Source organism: Eleginops maclovinus, chromosome 23 (genome assembly GCF_036324505.1).
Source record: "Eleginops maclovinus isolate JMC-PN-2008 ecotype Puerto Natales chromosome 23, JC_Emac_rtc_rv5, whole genome shotgun sequence".
NCBI lineage: Eukaryota > Metazoa > Chordata > Actinopteri > Perciformes > Eleginopidae > Eleginops > Eleginops maclovinus.
The window spans coordinates 9,095,991-9,110,032 of NC_086371.1; the positions used below are offsets into that span (position 1 = coordinate 9,095,991).

Genomic DNA, 14,042 nt, shown 5'->3' on the forward strand with positions numbered 1-14,042 from the left:
TTTCTCCCCATATTCTTCCTCCTCTCTGATACTCACACATACTATATCGTTATTTATTCCTTTCCTTTACTTCCATTTATGTCCTTGCAACTGTTGACACTCCACTTTGTGTTCAGCTGCTAGGGTTGATGAATGGTACATTGCAGCCATTTTCATCCCTTTTTATTGTTTTGGTTTTTTTTTCTTAGGGAAAAACTAATCTGTTTTGCATTCATGCCAATCCTGGTGAGAGCACATTTCTCTTGTTATGCCTCCTGATTACAAAATGTGATAGTACCTGTTGTAAATATATGGCAGAGTGAGCCAATCTCGAGGGTTCATTGTTACATTTGACACAGCCTCTCGGTCAAAGTACCACCTGATATCCAGGTATAGGAGAAGGTAAATGAGAGACTGGATGCTGGCATGGATCAAAGGGATAGATATGGAATTGGTACACCATCTCTCTCAGGGAGGTAGAGTTTCACATAGCTTTATTTCGACTCTTAAAGGTTTAACTATTTAAGAAAGTACCTAAAAGTACAAAAGCCGCAACCACGTTAAGCACTTCCAAAAGCTTTCATAAGATCATTAAAGGACCCCGGGGCTGTCTGTTGAGGTGCCCACCAAGGTGTTTCATCACTGGAAGGGTTTGTCAATGTCTTGGGTCTTAGCCCATCTTAACCCATTTAGAAAGCAATTTCCTGTGAGCAGAGGGGATCTTTCCTCTTGAGAAAGATCTTTGGGCATAAAAGGTTAGCTTTTCTGTAATTCCCCAGCATGCAAACTACCACTGCTGCTAATGAGTAGCGGATGAAAATTTGCCCTAGGTTTAACAGCTGAAAATAAGACAAGTGTAAATTGCGGAAATGAGACCAAAATGTCTACTAAAGTGGGCAATGCAAGACAATAAATGATGAAGAAAGTTTGCTCTGAGGATTACTGGAAGAAGTCTAGTTAAATAATATTCTGTTTTATTTCTTTTTCTACTAAGGGCTTCCTTGTCTTTGTTAAATAAAGGTACTTAAATGCATATATAGGCCTATATTAATAAGTAAGGTCTGCTCGAGTTTAAGCTCTGGTCCAATAGGACATAGTTAATTGAGCACTGTGGAGTGACTTGGGAGTATGTTTCCCGTTTTAGTCATTTTGGTTCTTTGTGTCTTCAGTCCTCCCTCTGAACCCTTGTCTACTACAACTCCCAAGTCCTGGCCATTACAAATGATGAATTGTGCTACAGTTAAGCTAGAAGTAGGACAAATTGATCAAAGTGTCAGGTGCCCCCTGTGATGTCTAGGTCTCCATGAAGAAACGGCTGTCAAAAAGTTTCTTGTGCCAAGGTGGTTGTAGATAAATGTTTACCTGCCACTTAACACGTTCTACCTTCTGTCAGACTCACCATGTGTCCTTGCTAGCCTACATAAGAAGAAGGAAGCTAGAGATTTTGGAGTTGATACAGTTATAGTAGCTGCAAGCTGTTTCCCATATTGTTCGTTGGGTCCACAGCACACAAAACCCATGCTCTCCCCTTTTAAACCAATGAGCTTGTTATCTAAGGTGTAGTGCTGCAATTTCAGATAAGCACTACTTGGCTCAGCTTTGGTTTTGTTCTGATAAAGCTGGTCTAATTAAGCCTGATTTAATCGGAATTGCTTTAAAGCACAGCACACAACCGGAACAGATACTTTGATTTCAAAGTAGCCCTTGGGAAGGACTTGAGGAAGAAAGACAAGGAATGAGATATAGACAGAAAGTAGTCTGAGTATGAGTGAAGTTGTTGTTTTTTTTAATTTGCATAAGACATTTTTCTATTCTTAGTTGTTCTGTCTTCTTTCACTTGCATGAATGATTGCAGGTTTGGTGGTTTGTTGCTGGAGGAGAAGGGAAAAGCATAACCAGGCCCTACTTTCTATGATAATGGCAAAATATGTGCCGTTTCCTCATATTAATCGTGTAGCATTCTGTGTCAACGTGTTTTGTTCATAAATTCAATTTGGCTGAGTGTCGTGTCTTTTGGGGAACACGAAAATAACAAAAGATTGATCACCACAGTGTCTGAAAAAGTGCTTTGTGCTGAAAGTAGCAGTTGTCTGCACTTATTTTGGAACGTTACCCTTCTGCTCTAGCTCTTATCGCAGTACAAAAACAAGATGCCTGGACTCCGACGGTAAACATGGGGAAGAGGTAGTTCACTCATGTATGGAAAATAATTGATGGCCAAGTCTCCAGCTCCACAATAAGTCACCCTAATGATCCTAGTTTAAAATAATGTCTGTTCTGGACCACAATGATAAAAAGGGTGTCCCTCTGACTCATTAGTATTGGGGCGTAAAGATAGATGACCCAGATATCGAACCTAAGCTTATTTTTGAACTCTCTTTCCTTATGCTGCATATGCACTGTGGGCACAACTTGTCATGCTGTTGGCCTCATAGCACTTTAAGTGTCTCCTACCTGTCTCTTCAGCCAGGCCAACTGCCTGCAGTTCTCTAGTTGCATGGATCCACACGACAGCTAAAACAGTGGGCAGGGGGAATGTTTTTCGAAGGCCGGTCCTGGTGTCATTGACTGAACAATGATAGAGCGCCCGGGTATCGAGCGGCTCCCCACTAAATCTTTGTAAAGAGCACTTAGCTCCCCTGCGTTAGCCACAGAAAGAATATCTGTCAATGACCATCAGTGGAAGCTTTCATCCTAAGGCTCCTCTGCCTGTATTAGTTGCTAAACTCTAAGTGTATTTTTCCTCTAAAACTGTTTACTGAAAAAAGGAGAGGCCTGAGTGACAGGCCTCTGTCTCACTCATGTGCTCTTTAAAATGCTTGTTTATTCACTCAGCTCACTTTTCCTTTGAAGTAAGCTGATTGTTTATGCACCTTTAGTTAGACGGCATCCATTGTTTCCACTACAGAATGCCTACAATTAGACAAGGAGTGTGTGTGTGTGTGTGTGTGTGTGTGTGTGTGTGTGTGTGTGTGTGTGTGTGTGTGTGTGTGTGTGTGTGTGTGTGTGTGTGTGTGTGTGTGTGTGTGTGTGTGTGTGTGTGTGTGTGTGTGTGTGTGTGTGTGTGTGTGTGTTTTCATTGCTTACATGTACAGACCTGTATGCTTGTTATTAATTATGTTATGTTAATGTATGTATAAACATGTTTGCCTCTATCATGTGCTCTCTTACAGAGGGAGATGAAACTGGTGTGATGGACAGCCTAATGGAAGCTCTGCAGTCTGGAGCTGCCTTCCGTGATCGGCGAAAACGGACACCTCGAAATGGTATGTGCCAATTTATAATTTCTGTTCCCACCTGTGGGCAGAAAAATACCACCTGACCCTTCTAGTTGGTTACAGTTTCCTGTTTATCCTATGCAATAATCTTTGCTGTACAGTGTTTATGTACTTAGTATGTATTCCTGTGCTTTTGTATTTTGTCTGGTTCCAAGGATTCATGATTGAAACACACATTAAACATGAACATGTAACATATGTCGAATAACAATAGATGTCACAGAAAGAAGTACATGTGTGGCCCAGTACATGTCATTAGTGATGTATTGTCCCTTTGCCATTCATAAAGCACTTGTTATAATGTAGCCATGCTGGTTGCAGTTGGACCGAGGCTGATTTAGTGTAATCCTGGTGTTAATACATTTCATTATGCCTCGTTGAATGGCCTGTACCCAGGGGAGTTCCACCTGGTAGGGGTGCCAGGGTCAATTCATATGCAAGTCAGAGTTCTGTGGAAGAGCAACAGGTGCAGCCAATTCCACAGTGGCAATCATGGTAGAAAAAAAAGAGGGGAGAAAAATCAGACCATGGCTGGATAAGATGATTCTGCAATAGACAGGCTATACTCTGAGCAGCAAGCAATACAAATGTATCATTTTAAGCTTCAGCAAGTAATTTCCTGTCTAATATATGTTATAAAAGGGTAAGTGGGCAACATTTAAAATACAATATATGGTCCAACTGAATTAAGACACTGTAGAGAAACGTGTTATTTACACATAAGTAAGGGGGGCAAAGGTTCAAAGGTTTTATTGGTCATATGCACAGCAGATACAGCGCATATGTTGGCAATGAAAATCTTATATCCCAGACTCCTCCAACGACTCAACATACATAGTGCAAATAAGATAAATAAAATAATGCAAAGTTACCTGTTTGATGACAAGGCCAGGACATATTGTCAGTCTTTTTCTAACACTGCCTGGGTCACATTATCTCACGTTGAACCTTTTTTGGTTGGTTTCTCTAATAATAAATAGGTTAATTTGACTCTCATATTTACACAATCTTCATGTGCTTTTGACTGTGACTTTTTGAATTTGCAATTATGTGATTACTCAAATGTGTACATACAGAACAGTGGAATAAATTAATTCCACTTTAAAAACACTTTATGATATGATCATAGGCAATATAATGCAAGTTATTACACATAATTATGTTTTTATGATTAATCAAAGACCATTTCTAAATATATAATTCATGAAAGATCATTAACCATATAATAATCATCATCCAAATAATGTTGACACTTACTCACACACACTTCACTCTTATTTCTCCACCTAAAATGCTGCTTTTCATTCAAAAAAGAACCAGCTGCTTTCTTTTCTTTTTCTTTCTTGGGATTGGATTTAGCTTGAGTCTGTGTCAAAATGTGTGTGCAGGTTTTTAAGAAACTGTGTTTTTCACAAAACTCTGGGAGTGGATATTTCCTGCCTTATGTCTGCAATGTGTCACCTCTGATGGCCTTTTCTCTTTCCCCTTTTCTCCATCCTTCTCTTTTTCTTGTTTTTCTGCTTTTGTTTCCTTTTTTTATCACCAACATTGTTACAGGTGATCAAAGCCCTTCCAGTCCATCCTCTCGGTGGCCGGGTGCTAACTATGGTAACAGAACACTAGGTGTGTGCATTAAACTACCTTTTTAACCCACATAGAGCACGGCCCTGCCTCTTGCTGCACTTCTTTTTCTTTGCTACATAACTCAAATGTCTGTCGTTCCTTAAGCTGAGCTGGTCTACAACATGCAGAGAATTGTGCTGTGTTACTGAACTTGACTAGGCAGTTTGACAAGGTATAACATGTAAGATTTAATGTATGTAAAAAAGCAACCGTGAACAATTTGAGACAAGACAAAACCTGCTTCTTATTAACACATAGCCCCTTATTGAGAAAAAAAAAACACTGTACTTTTATAAGGAATAAAATGTATAGATAGCCTCGAGGAATGATTCATAGGGACACATGATGTCTAAAATGTCCTCGACTTCAATTTGCAATGGCATGTGAAAATAACTGAGTAATTACTGGTCTTTATTAGCGAGCATTTATCAGAATCAGAATACCTTTAATCGTCCAACAGAGGGGAAATTGTCATTTGTACAGCAGGAAAAGCCAAAGACAGCACACCCAAGATACTAAAAAAATATACAACAATCAAACAATTTACAAAATACACAAAATAAAAACCTCTGAAACTCAAACCGAGTATAGCAGCCAGATATATATTGCACAGTTATTAACACAACAGGGCGTGTTATAGTCAGTGTTGTAATATGCAAAGACCACAAGTGGAGCTTTAAGTCGATATTATTCTCTCCCTTGTGGTCTGTGTTGGGAACCACTTCTCTTTCTACATATATAATTTTTAGAGTAGAAAATACTCATACTAAAGTCTTGCGGAAGTATGGCATAAGGTAACATTACCCTAGTTCCAAAAACACATTAAAAAGTAACGCTTTTGTTAATGACCAAAAGGAATTCTCAAACAAATTGATGCCCTGTGTTCCTTAGAATAAAAGCAAGTGAAACAATTTTACAAATAACAGGTAAAAATATCACAGAATTTAAACATATTACAATATATTTCATAACCATTAATACATCTTTTTTTAGCATAGTATAAAATGAACAAGTGCAGTACAAAAGAAGAAAACGATTGACTGGACAGCCTCTAATGGACATTAATGCTGCTGAATGACATGATGGAAATCTTACATTGAATACCTTTAAAATCCAATACCGTTAAGTACACTATTATTAAAGTTGCCCTTGTGTCAGCCCTTTGATCTGAAATGTTTAATCTTGTCACACTAATACAATCCTGGCAGCGGTCACTTTACTTGAAGGAAATCATTTCTGATTTACTCTGCATAATTTCTGCCTTGTAGAGCAGCTCCAGTTATCATCTCATGTCTTGCTCTTCCGGTTGGCCTATGTTGTCACAGCATGATATCATTTGCTATCGTGTGGCGATGTTTAGGAAACGTCTCTACTTGAGACACATGTCCAGTAGACCTCCATACTTTGGGTACAAATAATGGTTTTGTGTAACATCTTTCTTTATTTTTATTTCAACGTCTTAACTGATGTGCAAAGCTACCTGGATACATGTATGCTGTTTCTGAAGGATTCTTTCCTTGTAAGCTGTGCTCTGCAGGCCTACTTTTAGGCAACTTTGGCTAAGAATGAATTGGCTGCAACTCAGACTGCCCCTCTGCGTGTTTCAAAAATGTCTCTTGCTATTATATGTTTGATTTGTTTGTTTGTTTGTCCAAGTACCTGACATCATGCTGGTGTTTTAATGGAGTATATGTCAAAAATGTATTGAGTGTTTTTGCTAAACCATTTTCTATATGTGTGTTTTCTCCTCAAATCAGAAGAAGAAACTGAAGGTAATTTAAGCAAAGCAAAGATAGGACACCTAACTATGATAATTGTCTTTAAAGATGTGGAATAATTTGTTGGTTGAAAAAAGCTGCTTCTAGTATTCAGGATGCAGAAGTACCAATTAAATAAAGTTAGTCTCATCCCTATGCAAAACACCTTCTCAAACCAAACCTCTGGACAGCTTTTGCACAGCTGTTCTTACGAACTTTGGAAATACTAGGTGACAAACGCTGGTTGGATGTGGGGATATTCCCAGAGTAGCACTGCTATGTTACATTTTTGAATGAACATGAGGGTTGTGAATGGTTTGTTTGTTTTTGCCTGATATAAAAAAAACTGTGACATATTTTCTTATACTAGCTAGAGAACTGTGCTTCTTATGATGGCTCTCTCCCCTGCATCAGCCCCTTACCAGTGAACTGTGTCTGCTATTGCACACCACGATGCTACCAAAATGTATTATTCACTGACGGTCCCTGTTTACTGATATGGAACCTAGAGTATGGTTTGATAAACAGCTGCATGGATGCTGTACTCTGAGGTGATGAGAGGGGAAAATCCTTTTGACATGCTGGCTCAATGGATTTTTTTTAATGGAATCTGGAAATAAATTCAGTTGCTATACAGCACAGGGGGAATATGTGCCTAAAGACTTATTTTTGTCCCCTTTCATGAGATGAAACATATTCCCCGACGCTCTATAGCGATTGAACTCGTTTCCAGATCAGATTTAGAAAGCTAGGGAGGGACAATCAAAAACCATTACACACAGTTTGAGGTAAAAGCTGGTTATTTTTTAAGGACTGTAAAAAATACAAAGTAAAGTTCCCCAGCGATGGACAATTTGGTGACAAAGGAAATTTCAGCCACTAAAACCTGTTAGTTTCTGTTAATGGAGAAACTTTCAAGGTATAGTCAATATTTACTGAATTAAGTTTTTACTTTTGGATCAGTGCAGCAGCAATCATGTTTATTTTCTTTTTTGGGTACATATCTGCTTTCTCTCATGCAGAATGACAGCTTTTCAGTCTCTGAATTCATTAGTGGAGAAGGTTCCTCGAGTAGTTGTATCAGACAGTGTGCTAAATCTGTTGTATTCTGCTTGTCATGGCTGTTCTAATCTCATGCTTTAAAGCTTGATTAACCTTCTGTCATCCTCAAACGAGCAGCGTGTACCAAAGAGAGTCGCTCAGTGTCGCACAAGAATCTCCACTTACGTCAAAGGAGTTCATTTAAACCTGGCGTGTAGTTTTTGTCGTCCTTCAGGCTAAACTATACTGCAGTTAGACTACCTCAAGTGTCAAACAGAACACAATTCAAGGCGCCGCCAGTCACAATTACACCCAATTCCAGGAGCATTTCCCATTTCCTTGTCTCCACTTTGTGTTAGATGGAAAACCTAACCCGGGAGGCCATACTCATGTGTTATGCAATTACACCAGCCAGTCCTAATTCAACACACAGCAGCTGGATGGATTGATGGAGACCAGAAAAGCATTTCTGTTGTGGGTTCAGTCTCATTTCAGGAAGATAATCTATCAAGTACTAAATGGTGTTGAATCATGTTGGTTTAACACCGTATATTTATATATATATCAAAGTTTTACTTGGATAGGGATAGTAAATAAATGATCCTCTTCACTTTATTGTGAGACAGTTACCTGGGTATCTTGCAAGAGATTGGTGGGTAGAGGGCAGGAGCTTCTCATACATCCTGGCTCATCGATTTTCGGTCAGGGATGAAAGCCACAGACTCAGTAGGTCTTTCATTCTGGGGGGGCATCCCAAAAGACACATCAATCAGATTTCAAAGAGGACCAAGCTAATCTTATTTATTTACCGTCTTTTCAACGTCATTTCAATCCCAAACCAGGACCTATCTCCTTTCCTCTCTCTGCCCTACTCTCTTCACCTTCACAAGTGAGTCCATCAAAAGTTCCCCCCTGTGTTCTGTATAGTAAGCTTCTTAAGGACTTATTTGACATTGAACAGGGAGGGATCATCTCGTTTCCATTAAAATATAGAGATGCAATGATATAATGCTTGTCAGGGTTACGGAATTTCAGCCCAACTGTCTAATCCCCCGAAGCCTTGCAGTTAATTCAGCCGGTCAGGCCAGAGAGTAGGCCCCCTGTAAGTTTAATGAAGATTAAATTACCTATTTTCTGTCATGAAATTTTAAAGAGAAGGAAGGGGATAAATGTGCAAATAGGCCAATGAAAAGACTAAGGGGAAGTGTCTGTAAGAAGGAGACGGTGGCAAAGATAAAGAATGGCCCCTGGTTCTCTTACATTTCCTAACCCCTTGTTTGACTTAAATTATATTTTAATCTTATATGTTTGTTATCCACATCACCCTGATGTAGACAGCCACACTATGTTCAGCCTGGCAGCTATTTTCTCATCTTTCCCCTGATCTGGTTGCAAATCACCCATTTGTTTCTTAAATTACATCACAGGATGTGATAGTGATCGCAATTCCCTTAGCAATTAATTTGCTCACACATATGTCGTACCCAGCGCTTTATCTCTCTCTTGTTGTCGCTCAACCTATCCAGCAGTTGTTCTCCTGTACTGTTTCACAAGCACACATTTGCAAGCTTGTGTCACATATCAGATAGGGACTGCTGCTGTAGGCTCTCTGAGTTGAGGACTAAAACCTTTTCCCTCCAGAAGCTCCTGGCTTCCACTTCAGGGTGTTAATAGATGTTATTCATTGTGGCGACCCCAGAGGTGTTCCTACGGGAAGTAGAGCCAACATGATTTGGGGCTAAGAGATCCAGAGGGTGCGGGTTCTTTTTTGCTATAGCTTGGATTGCTTTGTAGATGAGAGATATCAATAGAGTAGGTGAGAGCAGAGCACTGTAGAGACATGCTGGTCTAACTCTATCACCTGCTTCTCATAGATAAGGATATTTTTCAACAGCCAAAGGGAAAGGCAGGCCGAAAGGGACCGAGGCATGGACAGCCACTCCATTTACATTTCGACGTTCGAGGTCATAGGCAAAGCCATTGTCCCTCCCATTGACCCATAGGCCCTTTCTTTGGACTTAATCATTTTTCATCCACATCCAAAACACCATCATGGAAATATAGATGGAGATTTTATGTACCATTTGAGTACCCTTGACGCATAACTGATCCGTTGCTTGACTCTGCCAAGAAAGGAAATAAAGTTAGTGAAGTGTGACATGGAGCCATTTTGAGAGGATAAATCAAATCCTAATAAAAGGCGGTCTCTTTAAGAGGAAATGAGGGGTCTCTCGCCCCTGCCCCTGCTATTAAGTACCCCCTAAACCCTTTTCTGTTTAAAATATACTGAAGGTATCAGCTTTAGTACAGGCTATCGACAGGGGGCTGTCTGCTTGCCCTTTTGATGTCTTTATGCCCTTTTGCAACTTCATTTTGAGACTTATCATGTGGAGCCTAGCTTCCCTTAGTAACACTTTTCTTTTTCTTTTCTTTTTTTTAATAAAGTCAATGACCTGGTCTTATTATAGACTCAGAACTCTCAACACATGTGTCACATATTGTCTTTAATGCTGCTGAATGACAAGCATAAGTCCTCTTTGACGTAACAAGTACTCAGCCCTCCCACCATTGGACCATCAACAAACAACTGCAGAGCAAAACATTTCTACTAGCTTATCATATTCAATAATATCCTAGAGCGTTTGCAGTGGGCTGTGTTTTTTCCTTGCTCACTCTCCAAACAATATTGGCTTTCAAGTATGTGGGCAGTTATGAAAGGTCACCCTAAGTGTAAATTGTCAATGCTAGATCAATTTTGGAGGGCAAATATGCTTTGGAGGCCCCATAATGGAAGGTTTCATCTTATTTTTACCCAGGGCACACTCACACAATAAGATTGATATCGTTCATTGTTTGATGAATTCCTAATAGACCTATAAACTTGCAGAGCTTAAAGCCAAAGGAATGCCTGTGAAAGTCTGACCGTCCCACTAGCTGAAAGATTGCCCTCATATAATTCCAATGGAATCTCGCCCAGGCCATCATGCTTAGTGTTGAAGGATGGGCGACTTGTGTCGGTTGAATTAAACCTTATTTATCGCTCATTAGGCATACAGCAGGGCCAACTGATGATCGGCTAGAGAGCAAATAATGTGCAGTGGAATAGCACGCCATCCTGTATAGTTACGTGTTCCACTGACAATAGGAGGCAGTGCCAGAATAAAAGGCTGCTTCCTCTGCTGTCATACTTGTGGGTTTTTTTTAAACACCTTAATGTGGCTATTATTGAATTATAAGATATAATGTCTAGGCTGATGTTTGCATTTGAAGTGTCAGTCACAATCTACAATCTGTCAGCCTCAATGAGGTGGAATTAATATTTTACATTCCCATTAGGTTGGCTTGATGTCTGTAATAAGGAGGTATAGAAAAGTAACGGCAGTCCAGGCGAAGAATGATCATAGTAATTCCCAAATGATTCAGACAAAAGAGAATGTGTCAAATAATGTTAAATGTTCCATTCAATGGGACATACTATTTAAGGAGATGTTTGGAATTAGTGTTTCATCTAAAAGTCGGTAGATCGGGCAGCATTGCTTTCCTGAGTATTTCACACTTCATATAAACGTGTTACAAAATTAATTCAACATGTTTTGCAGTGGTGTTGATTAAGTCAGACTCTCCTTGTCTGAAGTGCAAGAGAAAATTGTGCTTCCAGCATTATAGTTAGTATTTGAATATGCTAATTTTGAGAATATCTCAAAATCAACCACAAAAAAAAAAATCCTCAGATCAAAACGAATAAAGCATAATTCGTTAACAAAGTTTCTGCGATGGTTTTGGCAGCAAGGGCAAGTAACAATGGCATTAACACTTTACATTTTTCGCTGTGATATAACACACAGAACACGATCAGCATGGTGTAACCTTCATGTAGTTCTTAGGAACAAACCTAGGACCAACAAAAAAATGATGATAACTAATGGTGATAAATGATGATACATTTGGGAATCAAGATATGTGAAAAAAACACAACTGTTAAAAGAAAAAAACAAGTTGCTCTTGTAGTTTCATGTTGCCGTTATGTGACAAGTTGATTAATATAAATATATATATAGATCGTCAATTTCAGGCTGTTAGAGCCGGAGTGCCTGACAGACTTACCTTGCCTTATTTTGAGAAAAAAAGGTAAAGGTTAATTATGTCTGATGCCTGTTATAAAATGTTATTGGATTAATACCCTGTAATTAACACTAGTTTAAAAGTGTAAAAAACAATGTTTGGCATCAATAAATCCTCCCACACTCTTGGTGAGATGTGCACACTTTGCATATTTTTGGTGTGTTGCTTGCCTAACATGATTTTATGCAACTAAATATCTTAAAGATACTTGCTGTCTGGAGAACAAAGCAAAAACGAATAGAATAGGCATATCATTGTGAGAGACCCTGACTTTCAGGCCAAGAAAAAGTGTGTTCTTTTTTTATTTCCTGAGTGACTGTCGCTATCGCATAAGTGAAACTATATACATATACAGTATAAATGGTACATGCTTAACAATTATACTGTCGGCTGTTCAGACCAATGACTAAAAATATATATAAAGCTTTGGTATAAGCAATTCAATTATGTAAAACACAGGGGGGGAAACAGATGACGAAGCCATTTAGAAAGTAAAAACGTTCAAACTATATTATCTGAACGAGGCTTGAAAGATACAGAAGTTGTGATCTGATGTATGTTGTGGTAAAACAAAAGGTATGGTATGTAAAAGGAGTGTGTATGTGAAAGGGTCAATGTACAAGGGAGGCGTGGAATCACGTGAAATTGAGTGAGTGGGTGTGCAGTAAAAGACAGATCTAAAAAGTTAAAGAGTGCAGGAGAGACTGAGAGGGATAAATGAAGGTAAAAAGCAGAAAACACACTGACACACACACACACACACACACACACTGGATGTGCAATCGGCAAGAATGCTCCCTACACTGAGGCACTCCCCTCCAGGCAAGCATGATTGTGCTTGACATGGTTCCATCAGCTGACTGATGCCCATTTGCGAGCCTCTAAACATTTATTTATTTATCTGTTTATTTGCGTCAACTTTATTTATTGATGGGCCTCAAGGATGTGATGGCAAATCTCCATTTGCTCATATAGGGATGGCATAAACGGAAAGCTATAATGGTACATTTACACATGGATGAACAAAAGACAGCGGGGGGACAGAGTTCACCTTTTTTATTTAAATTCCAGCAGTTGAAATAGCTATTCCTTTCTGGTAATGGAAAAGTGATATGGCCCATTTAGTTACTTTAGCACTAATCCCAATGGGTTAGCCGCTTCTCGATTTTTTCTTCCCTTTTATCTCTTTGTCTTTCTTCATTCGTCCTTTGACTTCTATTTGGTTAGTGTCTGATGGAAGGATTTGAGTGGGGTCAAATTACTCCCTGTATTAGTTTCCCAATATTCAGATCCACATTAAGTGCATGCAGCACGTTTCAGTTCCAGTTGACCACCGAATACCCACGAGGTTTTTAAATGCATGCTCTATTTAATGCCTTGTGTTCACAAAACCACCTTTTTCTCCGAAATGGATTTTTGTTTGTTTTTGGGCTATTGTCTTTTATTGTGTTATGGCTTTACATATTGTTTGTTTAGGTTTCTAATATGTTGTGTCTTGGCTTATCATTATAACATTGGATGTTGCAATTAGAATGTTATGAGTGGAAGTGCAATTTATGTTTATTCTCACAATGACATATTTGCTGTTGTAAGCTACTGAGGGAACAGCGACTCTTAATTACCCAGAAGTGTACAATTTGAGACCATTAGCTTTGGATGCCAATATCTCCGGCCAGAGGTCTGCCAAGGACCTTGTCTTGTAGTCGAACAAAGCATGGCAAGTTAGAAAATGGCCCAGGGAATTGTGTTTTAACATACTTAACGTTAGTTTCCTTTCCACATGATCGCCATTATTAGATTCATCAAAGTCAGCTGTCTTTATCTACAATTCTGATTAACTTTTATACGGCTAAGTCTGAGATCAGCTGAGACAAAATATAAATGGAGATTTAGCAGCTGATTTATAAGTGATAATGCCTAATCAAACTGAATTAAGGGGAACTATGGGGATCTTCTTTGAGAGGGGATCAGTTGTCTGACTTGAGACTCAATTTGGTAGGATTAATAGTAGAGGATAAAACAGACAGATAAACCAAATTACAGTGTTTGCCTGTGCACCTTTTGTATCTCAGAGCAATTTTATCGTTCCCCTGGTGGCTGAGGAGGAAATAAATTGGGTTACGACTCCACAACACATTTTACAAAACGCCCAAGATGATATGATGAGCTACCGAGGTCCTTCAGCAGGAGCTGATTGGCATCTGTGCTCTTATGGAGACACGGATCCTACCCAACTGCATCT

At 39.1% G+C, this 14,042-nt stretch overlaps 1 protein-coding gene across 1 annotated transcript in view; it reads left to right on the forward strand.

The window, feature by feature from the left end:
- diaph2 (diaphanous-related formin 2) overlaps positions 1-14,042 on the forward strand; it is a 329,957-nt gene that overhangs the window by 284,196 nt on the left and 31,719 nt on the right. The window contains 2 exon segments of the mRNA XM_063876203.1: positions 3,153-3,245; positions 4,815-4,880. Of these exon segments, the coding sequence (XP_063732273.1) occupies positions 3,153-3,245; positions 4,815-4,880 (159 nt within the window).